The 26885-nt window shown below is 36.2% G+C and overlaps 2 protein-coding genes, 1 long non-coding RNA gene and 1 pseudogene across 3 annotated transcripts; 3 read left to right on the top strand and 1 right to left on the bottom strand.

Annotated features, from left to right (window-relative positions):
• LOC149177835 (cytochrome P450 78A4-like) overlaps window positions 1-18370 on the top strand; it is a 58462-nt pseudogene extending 40092 nt beyond the window's left edge.
• LOC149177838 (uncharacterized) lies at window positions 9450-11423 on the top strand (the record flags this gene model as incomplete). The annotated part of the gene is made up of 3 exons (XM_089420224.1): window positions 9450-9730; window positions 11121-11224; window positions 11382-11423. Coding segments are annotated over exons 1-3 (315 nt in total), but the record flags the coding sequence as incomplete, so codon positions are not given.
• LOC149177837 (uncharacterized) lies at window positions 11427-12353 on the top strand. The gene is made up of 2 exons (XR_016258141.1): window positions 11427-11509; window positions 11909-12353. It is a non-coding gene; the product is annotated as an uncharacterized LOC149177837 (long non-coding RNA).
• Window positions 15053-17831, bottom strand: LOC149177836 (universal stress protein PHOS34-like). Its single transcript, XM_089420222.1, has 4 exons — window positions 17605-17831; window positions 16111-16214; window positions 15835-15953; window positions 15053-15435 (listed from the first exon to the last, which is right to left on the bottom strand). Exons 1-4 carry the CDS (start codon window positions 17771-17773, stop codon window positions 15354-15356), a joined length of 474 nt encoding a protein of 157 aa, XP_089276348.1. The 5' UTR covers window positions 17774-17831; the 3' UTR covers window positions 15053-15353.
• Window positions 18371-26885: the final 8515 nt, after the last annotated feature.

The following is a 26885-nucleotide window of genomic DNA, read 5'->3' as shown; positions in this document are numbered from 1 at the left end:
TGGGCAGAGCATTCCACGGATTTATGCATCGCTGGATAATAGGCAGGGAATCACCATTAATCTATTATCAAGATGGATGGTAAGATTTGGGATCAAGTTGTTTCTATTTTGATTGACCTTGGATCTAATTATAGTTATGTAAGTCCTGACCTGGTGGATAAGTGAGGTTTGAATAAAGAAGTGCATGCCGAATCTTGGTTAGTGCATTCGGCTACAAGTACAAAGAAGAGAGTTCGTCATTTGGTAAGAGCTTGTACATTCAAGTTGAATGGTATGCCTACTTTAGAACATTTGAATGTACTATTGTTGGGATCATATAGTATGATTTTGGGTATGGACTGGTTGTATCTTCACATGACTATGTTGGATTGTTATGACAAAGCTATTGAATTCTTGAATGACAATGGAGAACAAAGAATCTTGCAGGGTAGGAAGAAAGCTACATCAGTTAGAATGGTGACAGTTATGTAGGAAAATGCAATCGTAGAAAACAGTGTGTGTTAATTGCAATGCATATTTTTAGTGATAAAGGTAAGGATGTAGAGAATGCAGAAGTTATGAAGAGGTACCCGATCTTGCATCCGTTTCAAGATGTGTTTTCAGCAGAGATTTCAGAGCTGTCACCTCGTAGAGAAGTGAACTTTGGTACAAGGGGAAACACCAACATCAAAGGCACCATAAGGGACGAGCACACTAGAGTTATTATAGTTCAAGTTGTAGTTGAAGGAAATGCTTGACAAGGGATACATCAGGCCAAGTGTATCGCCTTGGGGTGCATCAGTGTTTTTTGTGAATAAGAAGGATGGTACTCTTAGGCTATGCATTGGTTACAGGAAGTTAAACAAGGTGACCATCAAGAAGAGGTATCCATTGTTGAGGATTGATGACTTGTTCGAATAGTTGAAACAAGCAACAGTGTTCTCGAAGATTGACTTGAGATCCATATATCATCAGGTACACATTAAAGAAGAGGACATTTACAAGACTAATTTACGGACAAGGTATGGGATTTATCAGTTTGTTATAGTTCTATTTGGTTTGACTAAAGCTCCAACTACTTTCATGTGCTTGATGAATAATGTGTTTCATCCTTATCTAGACAAGTTTTCCATTGTGTTCATTGATGATATATTGAAATATTCTAAGAATGAGGAAGAGAGTGTCGAACACTTGGCAAGAGTGTTGGGATTGCTAAGGGGAGAATCAAACGTATGTCAAGATTAGAAAATGCAATTTTTTTCAGACAGAGGTTCATTACTTGGGACTTGTTATTTCCTAGGAAGGCATATTAGTGGGTTCGGAAAATATAAGAGCGGTGATGGAGTGTTTGCCAATTTGTTATGAAAAATCTACGACTGCGGATAAAAGTATCTTCCCTATGCCTGGTGGGGTCACCTAAAACAACAAAAAGACGAAGGGACTAATATTTTCCTTAAAGCAAATAGATAACGAGATGAAGCCTACCTGGAATTTGTCGTATGCTTCGCTCCTTCCTTATCTTGAATGCTCCAATCCTAGCTTCGATTGTTATTATTAGAACCTACACAGTGAGATAACACAATCAAACGATCCAAAAAATATATGTAGCATCATATAATCACTTTATTCAATAGATCAACAAGGTAGTGAAATATATGACACCATAACATCGTATATAGGAAAACAAAGAACTCTTTGCATTAATAGAAATGGAGTGAGTTACAAAAAAGAAGAAGGTTTTGATCCTGAAAAAGCGCCCCTCCAAGTTCACTTGTCATTTCATTGTCACAAATTGTACCTCTAATCACCCTAATGAATGTAAAGATATCTCCCACATCATCAACATAAGGGTAGAATCACTCCCCAAAATCAAACAACAACCAACCAAATCCTTGTGGAATGAGGTAAATATATAGGAAGGAGAGGTAGCTCATGAATTCTTATCCACTTACCAATCTAGGCTTGAGATCAAAATGTGATGGGAGGATAGCGCAAGGGATAAGATGGTGATTTCTCCAAGGTGGAATAAGACAGATTCAAATTTTTATCCAAGGTAAGTGGTTGAAACAACCTCCAGAAGCTTCTAGAAGACGAAGCTCCAGATTTTTTATTATTTCTTCCCGAATTTCTATAATCATTGCACCCCCATAGTTTTGGAGGGTGCACTGCACAACACCTTGAGAGAAGGAGAGACCGCACTGCAACACAATTTCTCAGTTATGCAGGGTTCCCTGGTCCTTAAAATCACTGAAATGAAGGATTCAAGGGGAAAAACTCAGGGATAAGGGAGATTCATGCTTAGGGCTTTATGCAAGAACTATGATAATATGTTGAAGGATGTGAATTGATCCTGTTTGAAGGCCTATTGACCAGATGCGACAAAATGGCCTATAACACTAGGTATGGGCATTGTGAGTTTATTGTAGTTCCATTTGGTTTGACTAATTCTCAAACTACATTCATGTGCTTGATGAATAGTGTGTTTCATCCTTATCTGGCCAAGTTTTTCATTGTGCTCATTGATGATATATTGATATATTCTAAGAATGAGGAAGAGCATGTCGAACACTTAGCAACAATGTTGAAATTGCTAAGAGAGCATTAGTTGCATGCAAAGCTTAGTAAATGCAATTTATTTAACACAAAAGTACATTACTTGGGACATGTTGTTTCCAAGGAAGGCATAACATTGGATTCAGAAAAGATAAGAGCGATCATGGAGTGACCCGTTCCTAGAAACATGGACGAGGTAAGATCATTTATGGATCTAGTAGGTTATTATAGGATGTTCATCTGGAACTTCTCTTGGATTACATATCCTATTACGTCACTGCAAAGGCAAGGTAAGATATTTGAATGGACCGAGGAATGTGCAGCAAGATTTCAGCAATTAAAGCAATTGTTGACAAACACTCCAATTCTAAAGATTGAAAATCCAGACAAGGAGTTTGCGGTGTGTACAAATGCCTGCAAGAGAGGAATTGTTGGAGTCTTAATATAGGAAGGACATGTAGTGTGTTATGAGTCACAGAAGTTGAATGAGCACGAGCATAAATATTTGACTCATGATCTTGAGTTGGGAACGATTAGTCATGCATTGAAGATGTGGAGGCACTATCTTCTTGGCAGGAGGTTTGTATTAATGAGCGATCACGGTGGATTGAGGTATCTGTTTCACCAACCGAATATGAATTTCAGGCAAGCTAGATGGTTGGCCATGATTAGTGAGTCTGATTTTAAGATCCGATACATTAAGGGATAGGAAAACAGGGTTGTAGATGTTCTTAGTAGGAGAGTGTAGGTGAATCATATAACAACTATGAGTTATTATGGGACATATTTACAGGATCAGATCCCATAGGAAGGACAATAGGATGAAAGGTACATGGATCTTAGGCAGAGGTTACAACATGGCACAAGTAATAAGGATGTTGACTATCATTTCACAATGGATGGTTTGGTCAGATTTAGGGACAAGATCTATGTTCTGAATGAAAGTGAGCTCAAGAAGACTATCTTGCGAGAATTCCATGCAAAACCGTACTCAGGGCACCCAAGATACCAGAAGACATTGAAAACAATGAAAACGTTTTATTATTGGTTGAATCTAAAGAAGGAAGTGGCAGAGTTTGTGGCTAGATGCTTGGATCGTCAACAGGTAGAAGCAAAATGTAAGCACACAGGCAGATTGATAATGTGGATTCCAATTCCAGAGTGGAAATGGGAGGTCATTTCCATGGATTTCTTCACATGTTTTCCAAGGAAATCTAGACAACATTATTCCATCATGGTCGTGGTGAACATGTTCAAAATTATAATTAACGTGTAAAAATTTACATTTAGATGAAGCTTATGGAAAACTAACCTATTTATGATACAGGAGATCTCTTCACGTTGAAAATGAAATTACAAAAACTTTATATGAATTTGTTATTTTGAGAGACAATTAACTTGGAAGGGAAATAACAATAACATTAATCTTTTATAGTTGTATTTTTTTACTATATTTTAATTTAATGTAATATATAAATTTATATCATAAAACATTTATTTATTAATAATATGTTGAAAAAGTAAAAAATATAATCCTCAAAATAAGTATTTGATATAAATTTTAGTTTTTATCTTTAATTATTAAATAAGAATATTTTGTAGATAATTATTAACAATTAATTTTTCAAATTTCAAATTTTTTTTTTGAACAAAACTATCTCTCCATATAGATATTATTAATTTTTACTGAATAAAATCCATCTTAATATTTAAAAAACAATTAAAAGTAAATCATTCTCGTAATAATGTTAAAATATTGTTTACACTTAATATTTATATAATTAAAATATTTATCAATTTAATATATTTATAAATATTATTACATTGATTTGATAATATATTATTTTATAGAATAAAATTTACTCTACAATTTCTCCTGCTTAGTAAAAATAAAGAGTGCACTCAAATCTGGGAAACATAGTACTTAGTGTACTATGTTATAGTACATAGTGTACTAAAATGATTCACTAATGTATTTTTGTATATAATAAAATTTACTTTCATGTATTTTTGTGTATAATAAAATTTACTCTCTTTTTTCTTAACATTGTAATAAAATTTGCTATTTCTTTTTTTCAATTTTTAATACTATCTATGTATACATATTAAAAATAGAAAAGATAAAAATATTTAAAAATTAGAGAGGAAAATATATGATTAATCAAATTAATTATAATTTATTAATGAAAAGAAAATTATATAGATGATAAAATTTATTTAATCATAATTTTGTTTACTTATTATTTTTTAACGTTTAGTTTTTTTCATTCTGTCAGAAATCTAGTTGACCAGGTAGTACATAGTGTACTATGTTGATTCACTAAACATAGTACATATCGTACTGTATTGATTCACTAATGTGTTTCTGTATATAATAAAATTTACTCCCATTTCTTAACACCCTAATAAAATTTGCTCTTTTTTTTTTTTTCTTTCAATTTTCTATATTACCCATGTATACATATTAAAAATAGGAAAGATAAAACTATTTAAAGATTAGAAAAGAAAATATATGATTAATCAAAGTAATTATAATTTATTAATGAAAAGAAAATCATATAGATGATAAAATTTATTTAATCATAATTTTGTTTAACTACTAATTTTCACCTTTTAGCAGTGCTTTTTTGCCTTGAAAGTCATGGAAATTCCGGCCATATTTTGAGAAAATAAGGTTTTTTGTAAATGCAAGTTACAGTGGTTGAGCTTCAAAATTTTAGGTGCCCCAAACGTTTCCACGATAAAAAAACATGATTCAAATACTGTCTCTACAAGATTTTTTGAATTTTTTTACCTAGATTCTGGGACTTCAAAATTTTAGGTTGCCCAAAGGTTTCCACAATAAAAAAACATGATTCAAACAGTGTCTCTACAAGATTTTTTGAATTTTTTTTTACCTAGATTCGGGGAGGAACTCCGTCTCGGTAGATGGCCCCTTAGTTTTTATCCCTAATTATTAATAAGAATATTTTATAGATAATTATTAACAATTAAATTAAAAAGTTCAAATCTTTTTTTTTTTCTCTTTGAAACAAAATATCTCTCCTTATAAATATTATTAATTATTACTAAATAAAATCCACATTGATATTTAAAAAACAATTAAAAGTAAAACATTCTCTTAATAATACTAAAATATTGTTTACACTTAATGTTTATATAATTAAAATAATTTATTGAAATATTTATCAATTTAATATATTTATAAATATTATTACATTGATTTGATAATATATTATTTTATATAATAAAATTTACTCTACCATTTCCCCTTGTTCGTAAAAATAAAGAGTGCACTCAAATCTGCACATAGTACATGTGTAATATGTTGATTGTTTAATATAGAGTGTACTAAATTGATTCAGTAATGTATTTTTGTGTATAATAAAATTTATTCTCATGTATTTGTGTATATAATAAAATTTATTCTTTTTTCTTAAGGCTGTAATAAAATTTACTATTTCTTTTTTTCCAACTTTTAATATTACTTATGTATAGATACTAAAAATAGAAAAGATAAAAAATATTTAAAGATGAGAAAAGAAAATATATGATTAATCAAATTAATTATAATTTATTAATGAAAAGAAAAATATATACATGATAAAATTTATTTAATCATAAATTTGTTTACTTACTATTTTTCAACGTTAGTTTTTTTCATTCTGTCAGAAATTTAGTTGGCAACATAGTATATAGTGTACTATATTGATTCGCTAAACATAGTACATAGTGTACTATATTGATTCACTAATGTATTTTTGTATATAATAAAATTTACTCCTCATTTCTTAACACTTTAATAAAATTTGTTTTTTTTTTTAACTTTTTATATATTACCCGTGTGTACATATTAAAAGTAGAAAAGACAAAAATATTGAAGTATTAGAAAAGAAAATATATGATTAATCAAAGTAATTATAATTTATTAATGAAAAGAAGATTATATAGATGATAAAATTTATTTAATCATAATTTCATTTAATTATTAATTTTCAACATTTACTTTTAGGGGGCTTTTTTGCCCTGAAATTCATGGAAATTCAGGCCATATTTTTAGAAAATCCAGCAAAGTTTTTTGTAAATGCAAGTTTTTTACAGTGGTTAAAGATCAAAATTTTAGGTGCCCTAGGAGTTTTTGATGGTGCTGAATCCATTTCCACCATCAAATTCAAATATTGTCTCTACCGGATTTTTTGAATTTTTTTTGTCTCTCTGACATCTTCTGGCCTTCCGGGGAGGAACTCCGCCTTGGTAGACACTCAGTTTTTTTCCATTCTGTAAGAAATCTAGTTGACATTTGCGGAAAGAATAAATTTGAACTTTGTAATCTACCCAATTATTTTGTGTCTGAATCTAATGTTTTTGTTTTCCAAAAATTTGCCAGTGAGTTTTTGAATTTTTTTTTTAATGTTTGCAAAAAGGTTAAGGCCAGAGAAAAAAGAAAAAACGGCTGAGACATTCAAAATCCATCCTAAAAACTCAAATCACCAAAATCTTCCCAAAATTGAACCAATTGCATTAACCAAGTGCATGTGCGTCCACTTCGAATTCCAATGGATGAATGGTATCGACTTAATAAATGTTTGAACCAAGTGCATGTGCGTCCACTTCGAATTCCAACGGATGAATGCTATCGACTTAATAAATCTTTCGGGATCTGCCTTTTACGGTTACCGGCTTTTCCCTCTCTTCCCGTGGAATCGAACCCTTGGAGCTATAAATCCGCTTCAACCCCTCCACATTCTATGCGCTCATATCTCTGGCTTCTTGCTGCTGCTTAGTTTTTGTATTTGCCATCCATTTCTGAGATGGAGAATCGCGGGAGCTCTGCAGGAGGCGGGTGGTGGCTCTATTTCCTCCTCTTTAGAAATGGTTGCAGTCGTTTGTCGTTGGACTCCGACGATGTTTGTGGGTGGCGTCAGTGGCATCTTTATATTGCACTGCTTATTGCTGCTGTATCTGCTGTTTTGGCCTCCTGGTTGATCCCGGGAGGCTGTGCGTGGGCGGGGAGACGCAGGAGGTCGGGCGCCGTACCCATTCCTGGTCCCAAAGGATGGCCCATCATCGGAAGTTCTGCTAGACATGAGCATCGGTCTTGGTCACCGCAAGCTCGAATATCTGGCTCATCTTCATGGCGCCAAGAAGCTTATGGCCTTTAGCTTAGGCTCCACGCCCGCCGTTATTACATCGGATCCTGAAGTGGCCCGGGAGCTGCTCAACTCTCCTCATTTCGCCAACAGACCCCTCAAGCAATCTGCGCAGCAGTTATTGTTTGGGCGGGCCATTGGCTTTGCGCCCAATGGGGACTACTGGAGGCTGCTCAGGAGAATTTCTTCCGCGCATCTTTTCGCTCCGCGCAGAATCGCTGCTCACGAGCCTGGTCGCCAGGCCGATGCTCTCGGAATGCTTCTTGATATTCAGAAGGAATGTCAGTCCAGCGGTGTTGTTAGGGTTCGACGACACCTGCAAGGAGCTGCGCTGAACAATATCATGGGCAGCGTGTTTGGAAGGAGGTTCGATATGTCATGTACTTCTGCTTGTGAAGAAGTGAAGGAGGTGCGGGAGATGGTGGATGAGGGTTTCGAGCTGTTGGGAGCGTTCAACTGGGCGGATCATCTACCATGGCTGCGACCGATGGACCCTCTTCGAATCCATGCTCGTTGCGCCCGCCTTGTGCCGCGTGTGAGAGCTTTCGTTAGAAATATCATCGAAGAGCACCGACGTGCAGAGCGGAAGAGCGAAACGGGTGATCAATCCGATTTTGTTGACGTTCTGCTGTCGTTGCATGGAGAAGATAAGCTAGACGAGGAGGATATGATCGCTGTTCTCTGGGTCCGTACTATTAGTTTTTTCACACTCTCATCTTCTATGTATCTCTGTGTTTTAGTTTAGTTTTTTCACCACACTCTCATCTGATCTATCTCTCCGTATTTTAGTTTAGTGTTTTCACACCGAAACTTATGAATGAGGTGAGTTTGCTTGCCCTTGCCTTTGGGGAGGGGCATTAACTAAGTTTGGTTCTAATTTATGTAATGTTATGTATGCAGGAGATGATTTTTCGTGGCACAGACACGACGGCTCTGCTGACGGAGTGGGCCATGGCAGAACTGGTGCTGAATCCAGATGCCCAGAAGAAAGCTCAGGCAGAGTTGGACGCTGTAGTGGGGCGAGACCGCAGCGTGAATGATTCGGATATCCCTAAGCTGCCGTACCTCCAAGCTGTGGTAAAGGAAGCGCTGCGAATGCATCCGCCTGGACCGCTGCTATCATGGGCGCGGCTCTCAACTGAAGATGTCAACATCAACGGAATGTGTGTTCCGGCGGGCACGACCGCCATGGTGAATATGTGGTCGATTACTCACGACCCCAACATTTAGGAATCACCTCATGAGTTCCGTCCGGAGAGGTTTGTGGTGTCGGAAGGCGGGGAAGACGTGGATGTGAGGGGTAACGATCTGAGGCTTGCTCCTTTTGGTGCTGGTCGTCGTGTGTGCCCGGGGAAGGCTCTGGGCCTTGCCACTGTTAACCTCTGGGTGGCCAAGTTGCTCCATCATTTTGAATGGAGTAGGTACATTTTGAATGGAGTAGTCTATCTAGGCGGTAGAATGGCCTGTTTTCCGTCACCGGTCGAAAAATCGTCCGACTCCGACCCCGGCAATTCCTCCGCCCTCAGCCACCCTCCTTCTCGGCCACCCTCCCCTGACAATCCTGACATTCCCTGACAAAAGATCCGATGGGGGCCGGCAATCCTGACATCGCGTCCGAGCTGGAGAGTTATTGCCATTGGAAATTCGAAATTACGATCCCGCGGGCTGCTCACTCACCTTCCTCCTCGACTCGGCGCCTCCCGCTCTGCAATTCCTAAACTCTGCAGCTCGCCAAACTCTGCAGCTCGCCACCAGGTACAATTCGGATGAACCTCCGACTCTGAAAACCCCACACCAGCTACATTACTGGTATTGTTATTGCTGATCGAAGACGGGTGAATCAGAAGAAGTAGCGGATTGAAATCTAATCGATTACAGAATGGAAGACGCGAGTGGAAGAAGGATATTAGTTGCAGTGGACGAAAGCGAAGAGAGCATGTATGCTTTAAAGTGGGCTGTTGATTATCTACATCTTGATTCCACCGACACTCTCATCTTGTGCCATTCCAAGCGCCTTCTCGGAGCTTATGAAGGGCTCGGAGGTCCTGGTATGTAAGGAATTGTTCTAATTATTTAGTTATTTTATGATTTTGTTTGTGAACAGAGTAATTCTTTTGTATTTCTAGCGTTACCTAGATTCTGCTTGTGCCGGTTTGCCCCTTTCTGCAATTTCACTTTCTTCTGTGGCTGTGGCGCGGGCAACTGCTGGCTTTCAAAGTGCCTCGTTGCTTAATGTAGCGAGGGTTTGGTTGATTTATTTAAGCACCTCTTGGCTGACGCTAGATTGATCAGAGAAAGAGGATCAAAGCCAACCTGGTTCAATTCATTTAAATACTTGTTAGGGTTTATACCTTGACTATGATTCATCATAGGATTTTTATCTTATCCATGTTAAGGTGTTAGTTTCATTTTTTTGGTTGCTAATATGCCTGGCTGATAATACCACAAAGGAATCCCCTGGGATTTTGATCTCGTGCTTGCAGTGAACAGTTCCAAGCTCACCAACTAAACTATTTAGTAATATTAACTTCTAAACATTATATAATAAAAAATTTGTTAGTCAAACTCTAAGAGTGATAGAGGACCAATCTTCAAACAGGGAAAGTGTTACAGTGTTGTATTCAGTTAATTAACATTTCTACTCATTTTACTGGAAAGTGTTCTCTTCAATTAATTAACCTTTCTACTTATTTTACTGAAATTTATGTGATTATTGTATTCATTTTTAATATCTGTTCTAGTTTTCTACCTACATGAAAACTTTGATGTAACCAATTTCTGTAGTGTTTTCATTGTTGCGAACTTCTCAACCATGTTCTCAATCATGTTCCTGTTCCCATTCGTATAAACGGCTGCCATGGTGTCAATGAGAAAAACAATCAAATATTTCCTTATAAGAATAACCCCACCCTAAACCGGGTCAACTCCTGCAAATTCCTCTTTACAGACTCTACACTAAGCAGAGTTACGGTAACTTCATGGTGAATGTAATGTTAACTTGCCTCATTTATAAGGGTAAAAGAGTGGGTTTAGTTCTTATTAAGTTTTAGGTTTAAATTTGATGGGAAAGAATCGAAGATGTAAATTATTTTTGGGGTTAAACTATTTAGGAGTATCTATCCCAACTTTACTGGTAATGAAATCCTCTGATGATAACATCCTACTGTGAGTAAATAGTTCTTCATTCCATAGATAACTGACCTGAAACTAAACTCAAAATAATGAAAAAAAAAAGGCAAGCAAAAACACTTTACTCATTTATTTAAATGCATCTGGAAGCTAGAAAATTGTCATCTAAGGCCAGGAATGATAAATAAATGCATCTGGAAGCTACAGAAAATTGTCATCTAAGGCCAGGAATGATTCTTTTGGTTCTACAGTTATATTCGTGTTGTTCTTATTATTTTATTCATTGTTTTGTGACTGTGATGAGAGCAGGCTTTGTACTTACACCGGAAGTTGTAATAGCTTTGGAGAAACATCAAGACCATGTTGCCGAGGCCGTCATGCAGAAGGCGAGGGATATCTGCAGCGGGACTCCGGTGCGTTTTCTGTACATTTTATATCAATTTAATGGGTTCTTAAGAAAAAAAACATAAAGGAGGGTATGCAATCATTGCAGTGAAAGATTAATTTGAAGAAAATACTATGGAAGAAAGCATCCAAGGTTAAAGGTGTTCTGGTCATTGTGTTTTGCAGGCGAAAGTGGAGGAGAAGATTGTAAAAGGAGATGCGAGAGATGCAAGAGATGCACTGTGTGATGCAGTGAAGAAGGTGGGGGCAGATTTTCTCGTCATTGGCAGCCATGGTTATGGCACTTTCAAAAGGCATGTCTGCAAACACCATCAAGTTATTATCAACTACTGTTTGTTTGCAAAGCTAGGGGATCTTGGTGGTGCATGGTAGGGGATTTTGGGTGGAAAGTGTTCAATAAGATTTGATGTTTTTTACTAGGTTCAATTTCCATAAATGATAGGTTTCAAGTCATTTAAATTTTGAAGAAATTTGATTCTTTTCTAGATTAGTAAAAAGTGACAAATTAGATTTCCTTGTGTAATTAGATTAGGAGAGTGCAATTCTTGTGTATGGATAGCTGTTTTTGTTTTTGATTTTTTACAAGTGGGGAGCTGTTTTTTAATATGTATGTTTTCTCCTTTTGTTCTTTATGTTTTCATGGTGGATCCTTGATGTTCTAATTATAAGGTGTTTTGGGAGCATGATTGCAGAGCATTTTTGGGAAGCGTCAGCGACTATTGTGCCCACCATGCAAAGTGTGCTGTAATGATCATAAAGAAGCCTCACAGCTGATCTGCAATTTAGCTCCTGGAACACTCTGTTTTGGCTCTGCTTTGGAGAGTATAAACCATCCAAGGCATTTTGATGGTCTCCCTGTAAAGAATAAATCGGTTATCTCTTTTTCTTTCGTTATTTCAAGGCTTTGGACAGAGACCATAATTTCATTTTCGAATCCAATACCAGATTTTCTTCAAATAATAACAGGGTTTTGTAATTACACCTACATGCTTCGTTTTTCATTCAGTGTGACATTGGGCTGTTTGTATCATCGTCAGCTGCTAATGGGATTTTCTTCAGAATCCTTTATCCCTAACTCTTGTAGTTGTCCAGGTCAGAAAAAATACATAAAATATTTTACTATATTATTTTCATTGATTTGGACGGTTTGTTGTGCTATTAATTAGTTTTGCAAAGGTGAATATTTTTTGTTGATACGTTCTGCTCTAATATGTGAGATTATTAATGTTTAACGTACTATTCTTATTATATGCTTTTGTATTAAATCTATTATATGAATAATGAAATCTTTAAACAAAAGAGATGTTTTCTGAGTATATAAATATATTAATTTGTGTTATTATTTTTTTTTTTTTAATTTGGATTTGTTTTCATTTTTAGAAAGGCTAAATTTTTTGGAAAATGGGTAATACCATAGAATAATCCAAAATCATTATGCACTCTGGTATACATTAAAAATTAATAGATTTTTTCTCTTTTGCACAAACTCAAATTTTTTTGGAAGATGGTTGATGTCGTATTAATAATTCAGAATCATTATGCAATTTCATATACATTCACAAGTTACGAATATATTTTAATTTCGGTAAGTGACATGGTCTAAAGCATATGATTTTATACATGTAGCAATTTGGAACTGAACTTTCTTAACATTATTTGTTGTTTTACTTTGTACATTGTGAGTTTTTTGTTTTTGCAAAAGCTTAATTGGTGGAAGATGGTTAATGAGATATTAATAATTTAGAGTCTCTATATATTCTCATATACATTGTGACCAGTTTGAATTCATTTTAATTTTGTCATCTTATTTTAGTAAGATGATATGGTTGAAAGTTTGTGGTTTTATGCATATAACAATTTGGAGCTCAATTCTCCTACATTCTTTGTTGTTCTACTTCGTTGGATATGAAGTTTCTAAAAGGCATGAAATTTGAGATGCTATAGTTTTTTTTGTAGTTTTTCAAGTGGTTTGTGAAAATTTTAACTTTTGTAAAGGAATTCACAAAAGTGCAAGTTATTGTGATAAAGTCCAAGAATGACTTTCTTTGTATGAGAGGAAATGAGAGGGACGGAAGAAAGATTAGTGCGAGACAAAATAAGGCGTCCTGTAGACGATGCAAAGACAAAATTAACACAACGACATATATTGAAAAGTTTAAAAGTAGTTGGAAATTAGGAAGGACAGTGGCATTGAGACATTAAAGGTAGTTGAAGAGAAAATGAGTGTTCGATGTTAGAATTTCTAGAATTGAAACAAGAGTTGGGATATGAGGAATTAATGAAGTTTTTTTTTTTTTCGAAAGAAAAAAAACAGACATCCTTCATTAATTAGATTAAAGAGGAGTTACATAGTCTTGTTTCTATGAATTGTGAGCCCAATATCATCCTCCATTATAAAAATGTCCACGAATTGGAAAGGTGTGCCGAGGGCGATCAAGAATCAAAATGTCAAAAAATTATCAAGGAGTCGCTGAGAAGGTGAAATGGATGGACTAGCATGGTCCTGCGTGACATATCTTGAAGAAACAATGTCAAAAACATCAGTGAATGGAAATAAATCCAGCAATACAACAGAGTCGGCCTGAAAGCTAGATAAAGGAAAAAACCAAGCAAAAAGAAGGATGAAGTCAAAACTCAACCATCCACCAAATGTTTGAAGTGCATCAGCCTTGGGAGGAGAGAAAATCCCTTTATTAGTTTTATTGGTTTTATTGGAATTGACCAAATAATAGTGACAAGGAAGCACATTTGAACCAATCTCTTAGTGATGGAAGCATATTTGAACCAATCTCTTGTCAAAGGTTGGAAGCAAACAAAATACCCTCCATAGATATAGATCCAATAATCTTTCAAATTCATATGTTTTGTAAGATGGTGTTTTGATAAGACAATATATTAAGTTATGTATAAATCAAATGGCCTCTATTGCTAAAACCCTAAAATTAATTCTAGAATATAATAATTTTGTTGAAATCTTTAAGAACTTTATAATTTTCAGGGAATTTGTTTAAAAAATTATGTATTAATATATTAAATAGTTTGATTGCAACTCTCATATATATATATATATATATATATATATATATATATATATATATATATATAGTAAAAGTATTTTAATTTGTTTCAAAAGAGATTAATTAAATAAAATTAGATTCCCTTATTAAAAATGGAAAGCAAGGAAATATGAAAATAAAATGTAAATATAAAATAAGAGGAAATATGAACGTCATAATATGTAAAGTTATCTTGTGGTTAATTTTCTTGTCAAAATTAAAAATAACGAAAAATAAAATATAAATGCAAGAATGTGAAATTTGAGATATTTATTTAATATATGATACAATATAGTGATTAATTTTATGAAATTATATATATATATATATATATATATATATGGAAAGGTAATTTGAAAATTCATTTTGTTACCCATTAATTATGTCTATAGGCATGTTTGTTTTGGAATAGGGCTTCCAAAATTTAAATTTAATTATCAATAATTATTCCATGGATGGTAGGGATTTATCTTCCACAAAATATTTTGAAATATTTTTAGTAGTAGTCACAAATAGGTTGATATTTTTCTCAAAAGTAGTCATGGCATGGAATTTGCTTGTGTTAATCTAGTTGCATGGATCATCTTCTATGACAAATAAGGATTTCTTTTTTCTTTATGAATATGAAAACTGCACATTTGGTCATTATGTTATTCTTTATCTAAAAATTGCACGATTTTATTATTGGTGGGGAGATACATAATTGAAGAGTTTTCTATTGATGTTACAAAACCCATAATTGGGCTTGTCTTGTTTTTCTGACCTGGACAACTACAAGAGTTAGGGATAAAGGATTCTGAAGAAAATCCCATTAGCAGCTGACGATGATACAAACAGCCCAATGTCACACTGAATGAAAAACGAAGCATGTAGGTGTAATTACAAAACCCTGTTATTATTTGAAGAAAATCTGGTATTGGATTCGAAAATGAAATTATGGTCTCTGTCCAAAGCCTTGAAATAACGAAAGAAAAAGAGATAACCGATTTATTCTTTACAGGGAGACCATCAAAATGCCTTGGATGGTTTATACTCTCCAAAGCAGAGCCAAAACAGAGTGTTCCAGGAGCTAAATTGCAGATCAGCTGTGAGGCTTCTTTATGATCATTACAGCACACTTTGCATGGTGGGCACAATAGTCGCTGACGCTTCCCAAAAATGCTCTGCAATCATGCTCCCAAAACACCTTATAATTAGAACATCAAGGATCCACCATGAAAACATAAAGAACAAAAGGAGAAAACATACATATTAAAAAACAGCTCCCCACTTGTAAAAAATCAAAAACAAAAACAGCTATCCATACACAAGAATTGCACTCTCCTAATCTAATTACACAAGGAAATCTAATTTGTCACTTTTTACTAATCTAGAAAAGAATCAAATTTCTTCAAAATTTAAATGACTTGAAACCTATCATTTATGGAAATTGAACCCAGTAAAAAACATCAAATCTTATTGAACACTTTCCACCCAAAATCCCCTACCATGCACCACCAAGATCCCCTAGCTTTGCAAACAAACAGTAGCTGATAATAACTTGATGGTGTTTGCAGACATGCCTTTTGAAAGTGCCATAACCATGGCTGCCAATGACGAGAAAATCTGCCCCCACCTTCTTCACTGCATCACACAGTGCATCTCTCGCATCTCCTTTTACAATCTTCTCCTCCACTTTCGCCTGCAAAACACAATGACCAGAACACCTTTAACCTTGGATGCTTTCTTCCATAGTATTTTCTTCAAATTAATCTTTCACTGCAATGATTGCATACCCTCCTTTATGTTTTTTTTCTTAAGAACCCATTAAATTGATATAAAATGTACAGAAAACGCACCGGAGTCCCGCTGCAGATATCCCTCGCCTTCTGCATGACGGCCTCGGCAACATGGTCTTGATGTTTCTCCAAAGCTATTACAACTTCCGGTGTAAGTACAAAGCCTGCTCTCATCACAGTCACAAAACAATGAATAAAATAATAAGAACAACACGAATATAATTGTAGAACCAAAAGAATCATTCCTGGCCTTAGATGACAATTTTCTGTAGCTTCCAGATGCATTTATTTATCATTCCTGGCCTTAGATGACAATTTTCTAGCTTCCAGATGCATTTAAATAAATGAGTAAAGTGTTTTTGCTTGCCTTTTTTTTTTCATTATTTTGAGTTTAGTTTCAGGTCAGTTATCTATGGAATGAAGAACTATTTACTCACAGTAGGATGTTATCATCAGAGGATTTCATTACCAGTAAAGTTGGGATAGATACTCCTAAATAGTTTAACCCCAAAAATAATTTACATCTTCGATTCTTTCCCATCAAATTTAAACCTAAAACTTAATAAGAACTAAACCCACTCTTTTACCCTTATAAATGAGGCAAGTTAACATTACATTCACCATGAAGTTACTGTAACTCTACTTAGTGTAGAGTCTGTAAAGAGGAATTTGCAGGAGTTGACCTGGTTTAGGGTGGGGTTATTCTTATAAGGAAATATTTGATTGTTTTCCTCATTGACACCATGGCAGCCGTTTATACGAATGGGAACAGGAACATGATTGAGAACATGGTTGAGAAGTTCGCAACAATGAAAACACTACAGAAATTGGTTACATCAAAGTTTTCATGTAGGTAGAAAACTAGAACAGATATTAAAAATGAATACAATAATCACATAAATTTCAGTAAAATAAGTAGAAAGGTTAATTAATTGAAGAGAACACTTTCCAGTAAAATGAGTAGAAATGTTAATTAACTGAATACAACACTGTAACACTTTCCCTGTTTGAAGATTGGTCCTCTATCACTCTTAGAGTTTGACTAACAAATTTTTTATTATATAATGTTTAGAAGTTAATATTACTAAATAGTTTAGTTGGTGAGCTTGGAACTGTTCACTGCAAGCACGAGATCAAAATCCCAGGGGATTCCTTTGTGGTATTGTCAGCCAGGCATATTAGCAACCAAAAAAATGAAACTAACACCTTAACATGGATAAGATAAAAATCCTATGATGAATCATAGTCAAGGTATAAACCCTAACAAGTATTTAAATGAATTGAACCAGGTTGGCTTTGATCCTCTTTCTCTGATCAATCTAGCGTCAGCCAAGAGGTGCTTAAATAAATCAACCAAACCCTCGCTACATTAAGCAACGAGGCACTTTGAAAGCCAGCATTTGCCCGCGCCACAGCCACAGAAGAAAGTGAAATTGCATAAAGGGGCAAACCGGCACAAGCAGAATCTAGGTAATGCTAGAAATACAAAAGAATTACTCTGTTCACAAACAAAATCATAAAATAACTAAATAATTAGAACAATTCCTTACATACCAGGACCTCCGAGCCCTTCATAAGCTCCGAGAAGGCGCTTGGAATGGCACAAGATGAGAGTGTCGGTGGAATCAAGATGTAGATAATCAACAACCCACTTTAAAGCATACATGCTCTCTTCACTTTCGTCCACTGCAACTAATATCCTTCTTCCACTCGCGTCTTCCATTCTGTAATCGATTAGATTTCAATCCGCTACTTCTTCTGATTCACCCGTCTTCGATCAGCAATAACAATACCAGTAATGTAGCTGGTGTGGGGTTTTCAGAGTCGGAGGTTCATCCGAATTGTACCTGGGTGGCGAGCTGCAGAGTTTAGGAATTGCAGAGCGGGAGGCGCCGAGTCGAGGAGGAAGGTGAGTGAGCAGCCCGCGGGATCGTAATTTCGAATTTCCAATGGCAATAACTCTCCAGCTCGGACGCGATGTCAGGATTGCCGGCCCCCATCGGATATTTTGTCAGGGAATGTCAGGATTGTCAGGGGAGGGTGGCCGAGAAGGAGGGTGGCGGAGCTAGGGAGGGTGGCTGAGGGCGGAGGGATTGCCGGTGGCCGGAGCCGGACGATTTTCCGGCCGGTGACGGAAAACGGGCCATTCTACCGCCTAGGTAGACTACTCCATTTTGAATGGCTTCCTCATGCTGAACATCCGGTTGATCTGTCCGAGGTCCTGAAGCTGTCATGCGAAATGGATCATCCTCTTCATTCTGTTCCCGTCATGCGGGTGCCTTCCGCTTTCATTAAATCCTCTGTCCCTGTCTCTGTCTAGTCAATTACACCTCACCTCATGTTCTGTTTGTCAGTATTACTAGGCTCTGTATTTCGATTGTAAGTGGTACACTCTCTGACCCATGCTTCGTCATAAGAAGAAGAGATTGAGATTGTGTGTTTTTGTGATGGATAGAACAACGACGGTGATTTTGATTTCGAATTTTTGTAAGCTGTGTGTGTGTATGCTGCACATTAAGGTTAGGTTATCCGACGTGTGAGCATATTTCGACATTAAAGATGATGAGTTACCACCCATATCAATCTTGTCTTGCCGCTATTACTATGTTAAATAATTTTATACCTTTGTCCGATCCATGCAGAATTCTGTTAGCTTATTATTTTCTTTTCGTTTCGATGGGTGAAGAGGTCCATCCAGATTGCAAAATCTAAGACAAGAGATCTATAAAATTTAAAACTACAATATAAGCATTGTAGCTACCCGGTTTCAGAGGAAAATTATGCTTTAAAACCATGGAAAAATGTTGAATATATAATTTCAACGGTTGAACCGTGCGAGTTAATTCACCAAAACCGCCGCAGCGAAACCATAAACCACTTGATGCATTTCGGACCGCTTTTGCGGTGAAAGCAGTTTCCGTATAATTTACTTCGATACAATCAAATTTTGACACACGTCCTGAACGTTTTTGCAAAATCATCGCCATATCAGAACGTAAAGCTCGGTAACAAAGGGCCTTCCGATATTCATACCAGCCGTCCGATTCCGCAAGGGCAAATCAATGGTTGACAAACTTCTGGAACCTGCAGCAAATTAAATTTAATGTGCCGTGAAAATTTTGGTTGACCGCCGGAAAAGAAATTTAATGTATTAATTGTGTCCGTAGAAGTTTTGGTAATAGTTTTAAATTTTTAATGTTTTTTTATGCACGAAGGTATGGTGAATTTAAAGAAAGTCATGGTCATTTTGTTATAATATATACGCAATGTAACATCCAAAATGTCATTTTGTTATAATATATAGGCAATGTAACATCCAAAATATATAGGAGCTCGTGCGTTATGTAATGTTTGAGTTGACATTTTTTTTTGTGAAGAAAATCGCGTGTTTTGCATAGCAGTGCAATATGTAATGAAATGAGTATGAATCTCATGTGTCGGGTGAGCAAAAAAAGTTACCAGAGTCTAAACATTTGTGAGTATGTTGTAAAAACGCACAGCAGTGCGAAGCAAAAGAAGAGGTTGAAATGTATTGTGGTTTGTTGCTCTAACGAAGGGGAAATAAATTTTTACAGCATATGTAAGATTTTTTTTTACAGCAGTATGTGTAAAAGATTTTCACAGCAGTAAATGTAAAAGGGATTTTTACACACCAGCAGTGTAAAATCTCAGGAGGAGACAGAGTAACTTTTGTTGGTTGAAATGTATTTATTTTTGGTGAATCCCTCTCAGTAAAAGAGGATGAATATGTATCAGTCATTATATTTTAATGAATAGAAATCTTTTATGGGTATGTAATACTCTGTTCTCAGACAATTTTTTTTTAAAAGCTTCCCTATGCAAAGGATCCTGTGGAGAGAAGGAAACAGAGCATTGCCTCTGTGTGCTCAGTTTGTTTGTTTTTGGGATTTTACCAGAAAAATCCCCAACAGTGGTATCAGAGCAGGCTTAGGCTCTTTGAAGGTGTTCAAGAAGCTGAAGGGAGGAGTCTTTTGTTGCAGCAAAAAATCTTCTCCAGCAAAGTGAAGTCTTAGGCAAAAGATTCAGGTATTCCTCAAAGTTTTCTTTTTGTTACTGCTGAAACAGTCAGTGTTTTAAAATACACAGTCAAGAAATTGAAGCATAGTTGAGGATGCAAGGAATGGCTAGCACTAGCACTAGCATGGGTATGTTTAACACCCAGTTCCCACAGTTTAATGGGAAAAACTATAACTATTGGGCCATAACCATGAAAGCCCTGTTTATCTCTCAAGATTTATGGGAACTTGTTGAATATGGGTTTGAAGAACCAGCAGATAAAAATCAATTTAACAACTTAACTCAGGCATAGAGAGATCTGCTGAAGAGCAATAGGAAGAAGGATGCAAAAGCCATTGTATTGTTGTATCAAGGAGTAGACCAGAGTGCGTTTCCAAGGATAGCAGCAGCTAAGACATCCAATGAAGCATGGCAAACCCTCAAAACAGCCTATCAAGGCATGGAGAAAGTAAAGACAGCAAAACTACAGTTGCTGAGGAGAGATTTTGAGAATCTGAGCATGAAGGAGTCAGACACCATTGACTCATTTTTCACACATGTAATTGGCCTGGTCACACAGATGAGGACTCATGGAGAAACCCTTGAAGAAAGGAGGATTGTGGAGAAACTGTTGAGGGTCCTACCCTCAAAGTTTGATGTGATTGTCACCACCATAGAAGAGACAAAGGATCTCTCAAACTTTTCAGTTGATGAGCTTCATGCATCACTGATAACACATGAGCAGAGGTTGAGTAGAAATGAAAACTGATCTCTAGAGCAAGCCTTTAAGACCCAGATGTCTTTTGGAAGAGGAAGAGGTCAAGGTAGAGGAAACAAGAGAGGAAGAGGCAGAAGCCAGAACAGAGGTGGAAGGAACAGCCCAGCAAATGCTCAAGGAAGAGGCAGCAATCCAAATCAGCACCAAGGCCAAGGCAGCAGCCAACAAAGAGGACAACATCATGCTCAAGGACAAAGGTATGAAAAATCCAATGTCCAATGTTATTATTGTAAAAAATATGGGCATTATGCCAGTGAATGTAAAAAGAAGCAGCATGATATAAGTAATAGACCAAATGCAAATGTCACTAGAGAAAACATCAGCCAAGATAATGTATTGTTAGCTTGTAACATGGCTGAAACAAACAGTGAGGACATATGGTTTTTAGACTCAGGTTGCAGCAACCATATGACAGGAAACATAGCCCTCTTTTCTGCTCTAGATCAAAATGTGAAATCAGAAGTCACACTAGGAACTGATAGCAAAATTTCTGTTATGGGAAAAGGAGAGGTAAAAATATTTACAAAGAAGGGTGAAAAGAAAACCATAGCAGATGTCTACTATGTCCCTGGAATGAGATGTAACCTCTTGAGTATTGGACAGCTTGTTCAAAAGGGTTACAATGTTTTCTTTGAGAATGATGTGTGCACCATCATGGATATAGCACCCAGCAAACGATGCATTGTTGAAGTGAAGATGACAAGGAACAGGATGTTCCCTCTTAGAATAAGGGCAGATTTGAAAAACAAAGGAGAAATTGCAGCAGTCACCCAAAAGGCTTTCCAAAGCGTGCCAAAGGATGAAAATTGGTTGTGGCACTTGAGATTTGGACATCTCAACTTTGGAGGTCTTAACTTGTTAAGCAGAAAAGGAATGGTAAGAGGATTACCATTGATAGAGAAACCGGACAGCCTTTGTGAAGGTTGCATTTTGGAGAAACAACATAGAGAAAGTTTTCCATCAGGTAAAAGCATAAGGGCAAAGGCACCCTTAGAGATCATCCACTCAGATTTATGTGGACCAATGCAAAATCCATCATTAGAAGGCAGCCAATATTTCCTAACATTCATTGATGACTTTACAAGAAAAACTTGGGTATATTTTCTTAAAAACAAAAGTGAGGTGTTTGAAAAATTCCGAAATTTCAAAGCACTTGTGGAGAACCAAAGCGGGCTGCATATAAAAGTTTTGAGAACTGACAGAGGAGGTGAGTATATCTCCAAGGAATTCCTACGATTTTGTAGAGAAAATGGAATTCACAAACAGTTTACAGCTAGGTACACCCCACAGCAAAATGGAGTTGCTGAAAGGAAGAATAGGACCATCATGGATATGGCGAGGAGCATGCTGAAGGCAAAGCATTTGCCAAATGATTATTGGGCTGAAGCTATAAATTGTGCAGTTTACATTTTGAACAGGTGTCCTACAAAAGCAGTCATGAACAAAGTGCCGGAAGAAGCATGGACTGGGAGAAAGCAAGGTGTCACCCACATAAAAGTTTTTGGATGTGTGGCTTATGCACACATTCCATATCAGCTAAGGAGGAAGTTGGACAACAAAGGGGAGAAATGTATCTTCATTGGATACAGTGAGGAATCCAAAGCTTACAGATTGTATATCCCATCTACTAAGAAGTTTTTTGTCAGCAGAGATGTTCAATTCATTGAGGAGGAAGCTTGGGATGGAAGCATAGAGAAAACAGTGAATGTTAAAAACTGTTTGTCTCATGATGAAGATGATGAGGAGGTGGCTGAAATGCATCCCCAAATAGCAGCGCCAACAAAAGGACAGCAAGGGATACCATTGAGGATAAATGAAAGTGCTTCTCCAAGCACATCACAAGGAGGAAATTCAAGTGCATCTTCAAGCACTTGCACACCAAATGAACGAGGTAAGAAGTTTAGAAATCTAAGTGACATTTATGATGAAGGAATGAATTCCTTATTTGCCTTGTATTGTCATGTTGATGATCCTATTCATTTCGAAGATGCAATTAAAGATAGGAAATGGATAGAATCTATGGATGAGGAGATGAATGCCATAGAAAGAAACAAAACATGGGATTTGGTTGAGCTACCAAAAGGTAAAGAAGTCATTGGAGTGAAATGGGTCTACAAGACCAAAAGCAATGCTGAAGGCAAGATAGAAAGGCACAAGGAAAGGCTGGTTGTCAAAGGATACAAGCAGCAGTATGGGAGAGATTATGAGGAGACTTTCGCACCGGTTGCAAGAATGGAAACCGTGAGAGCATTGCTGTTCATAGCAGCTCAAAACAAGTGGAAAGTTTACCAAATGGACGTGAAGTCAGCATTCCTAAATGGAGTGTTAATGGAAGAGGTTTACATTGAACAACCTCTAGGCTATGAGAAGAAAGGTGAAGAGCACAAAGTGTGCAAATTGAAGAAAGCTATTTATGGGCTGAAGCAAGCGCCAAGAGCATGGTACAGCAGGATAGATTCATATCTATTGGATAATGAATTTGACAAGTGTGAAGGAGAACCCACCGTCTACATCAAAGAAAAAGATGGTAAAATTTTAATTGTTGTGTTGTATGTTGATGATGTTATTTTTACAGGTAATGATGATCAGCTCATTGAGAATTTTAAATCAGTCATGAAAGAGGAAATTGAAATGACTGACATGGGTTTCTTGAGATACTTCTTAGGCATAGAAGTAGATCAAAATGAAAAAGGAATTTTTATCTCACAAGCTAGATATGTAAATCAAGTGTTGGGCAGATTTAACATGCAAGAATGTTAAATCAAGAATGCAAAGCAGCGATCACTCCCACAGTAATGGGATTAAAACTCAGCAGAGAGGACAGCAACAAGGGTTTTGATCCTAGTTTGTACAAGAGTATTGTTGGCAGCCTTATTTATTTAACAGCAACTAGGCCTGACATTATGTTTGCTGTTAGTTTAATTTCCAGATTCATGGAGAGGCCAAAGGAAGCACATTGGCAGGCAGCAAAAAGAATTCTGAGGTATGTTAAAGGTGCAAAAATGTTTGGCATATTATATAGTGTCTCAGAAAGTTCAGATTTAATTGGATACAGTGATAGTGATTGGGTTGGAAGTGTAGATGATCGGAAAAGCACTTCCGGTTATGTTTTTCATATGGGTTCAGGAGCCATTTCATGGCCTTCTAAGAAGCAGTCCATTGTAGCATTGTCTACAGCAGACGCTGAATATGTGGCAGCTACAGCAGCAGCATGTCAAGTAGTTTGGATGAAAAGAATGTTGAGGAGCTTAGGCCAAGAGCATGCAAAAGTGACGGTGATTTTTTGTGACAATAGCTCAGCTATTGCATTGTCAAAGAATTCAGTGTTTCATAAGAGAACGAAACACATTGATACAAGGTTTCACTACATCAGAGAATTGGTGAACAATGGAGAAATTGTTTTAGAACATTGCAGGACTCAAGAACAGGTAGCAGACATCTTGACAAAGCCATTGGATCATAAAAGCTTTGAATTTTTGAGGAAGTGTCTGGGTATGACCGAATGCCCGACAGTTGAAATTAAAGGGGAGTGTTGAAAATATAATTTCAACTCTTGAACCGTGCGAGTTAATTCACCAAAACCGCCGCAGCGAAACCATAAACCACTTGATGCATTTCGGACCGCTTTTGCGGTGAAAGCAGTTTCCGTATAATTGACTCCGATACAATCAAATCTTGACACGCGTCCTGAACGTTTTTGCAAAATCACCGCCATATCGGAACGTAAAGCTCGGTAACAAAGGGCCTTCCGATATTCATACCAGCCGTCCGATTCCGCGAGGGCAAATCAACGGTTGACGGACTTCTCGAACCTGCAGCAAATTAAATTTAACGTGCCGTGAAAATTTTGGTTGACCGCCGGAAAAGAAATTTAATGTATTAATTGTGTCCGTAGAAGTTTTGGTAAGAGTTTTAAATTTTAATGTTTTTTTATGCACGAAGGTATGGTGAATTTAAAGAAAGGCATGGTCATTTTGTTATAATATATACGCAATGTAATATCCAAAATATATAGGAGCTCGTGCGTTATGTAATGTTTGAGTTGACATTTTTTTGTGTGAAGAAAATCGCGTGTTTTGCACAGCAGTGCAATATGTAATGAAATGAGTATGAATCTCATGTGTCGGGTGAGCAACAAAAAATTACCAGAGTCTAAACATTTGTGAGTATGTTGTAAAAACGCACAGCAGTGCGAAGCAAAAGAACAGAGGTTGAAATGTATTGTGGTTTGTTGCTCTAACGAAGGGGAAAGAAATTCTTACAGCATATGTAAGATTTTTTTTACAGCAGTATGTGTAAAAGATTTTCACAGCAGTAAATGTAAAAGGGATTTTTACACACCAGCAGTGTAAAATCTCAGGAGGAGACAGAGTAACTTTTATGGTTGAAATGTATTTATTTTTGGTGAATCCCTCTCAGTAAAAGAGGATGAATATGTATCAGTCATTATATTTTAATGAATAGAAATCTTTTATGGGTGTGTAATACTCTGTTCTCAGACAATTTTTTTTTAAAAGCTTCCCTGTGCAAAGGATCCTGTGGAGAGAAGGAAACAGAGCATTGCCTCTGTGTGTTCAGTTTGTTTTTTTTTGGGATTTTACTAGAAAAATCCCCAACAAAAAATACATACGCTTACGCTTTCCCAAGAATCATGCAACTTCTTATAGCAGCACGCATTTCATTTTCGGTCGTTTTTCTCTGCCATATTTTGTTTCGGTGATTGCCTTTGTAATCTGTATGGTCTCGTCGTCGGCGGATCTGTTGCAGTTCTTCGTCAATGAAAAAATAAGCAATAAACGAACGAACAGGTGGCGAAGCGTTTCTCAGGACCTTAAATATGAGCGGTATCTACTATCAACACGTCTGCCAAGATCGATATGGCGGCGTCCACGGCTTCTTCTTTGACCCACATTCTCAACCGTACGAACACACAAGTACGGGCATGGGTCAGCCCGCTGCTAAAATATTGCTTCAGCCTGTTGAATCCCGAAGCAGCTAAAACCAAAGCGGCAGACCACGGCTTGTTATTTCTCCTTTAAAATAGGGACGAGTGCGGGAAAATAGAAATGTGGATATAAAAAATATAAAGATTAGTTACTGTGAATGCTTTTTTGGATCAATAATTTTTTTTAATGATTTTGTATCCCCTGTTAATGTAGGAGGTTAGGCATATTACAAAGTTCAAATTGCTTTAAATAAAGAAATTGTTAAAAAATAAGTTGAAGAGTAGTTTGAATTTTAAAAAGACATTGAATTAATAAAATAATTTCTACTCATTTATTAAAACAATTTATCATTATCCGCATAAAGTGTGATTAGTGAAAGATGGTAGATTAAAACAATTTATCATTATCAACATAAAGTGTGATTAAGTCAAAGATGGTAGATTAATTGGATTGATGAAGTCAAAATCTCCATCTAGCAAAACACAATAACATAATATGATAAAATGTTTTAATGACATTGTTTAAATCTTTTTTTCCAACCTAGCATTATAGGTTACAACAATCTCAAAACATAATTCAGACAAGTAGGAACTAGTTTTCATAATTTGTTAGGGTTGGTTTTTATTGTTGAAACACCCTCTTATATGGATATTTTGGTTAACTGTCTCTCAGTGAGAGGTCTTAAATATGATTGAAAATCTTTTGGGTTATACGATGAAGGAATCTCTCTTCAATGAATTTGCATAATAACAAAGCATCTATGATGATATAAGTAGTCATTTCTAATTTCAATTGTCTTTTCATTTGCTTTGAGAGGAAGACAACATTGATTATGTAGAGTAGTATTCTAGCTGTTGTAAGTTTTCGAGGCCTTTTTAGGTATATCTCCCCTCAAATTTTCCCAAAATCCACCAGGGTTTTGTTAGAATTATAAGTTTTAGTGTTATCGCATTGCCTTAGGGGTGCTAAATTCATCTATGCATTCAAAAATATATTTTAAACAAACGAATTTATAACATCATGTTAATTTTTTCCTTATCAATAGTTTGTAAATAATATTTAATATTAAGATACTAAAGGATTTATAACATTTT

This window comes from Pinus tabuliformis, chromosome 4_1 (assembly GCF_031772625.1).
Source record: "Pinus tabuliformis cultivar Carrire ecotype Pingquan chromosome 4_1, CPIR1, whole genome shotgun sequence".
Taxonomy (NCBI): Eukaryota; Viridiplantae; Streptophyta; class Pinopsida; order Pinales; family Pinaceae; genus Pinus; species Pinus tabuliformis.
The sequence above is the reverse complement of the archived record's forward strand: the minus strand, read 5'-3'. Positions and strand labels throughout refer to the sequence as shown.

Coding starts and splice junctions, on each gene's coding strand:
- LOC149177836 (XM_089420222.1), bottom strand. CDS start 17,773: ATGGAAGACGCGAGTGGAAGAAGGATATTAGTTGCAGTGGACGAAAGT. Junction 16,215..17,604: donor TGAAGGGCTCGGAGGTCCTG/GTATGTAAGGAA, acceptor TGATGAGAGCAG/GCTTTGTACTTACACCGGAA. Junction 15,436..15,834: donor GGTTATGGCACTTTCAAAAG/GCATGTCTGCAA, acceptor GCATGATTGCAG/AGCATTTTTGGGAAGCGTCA.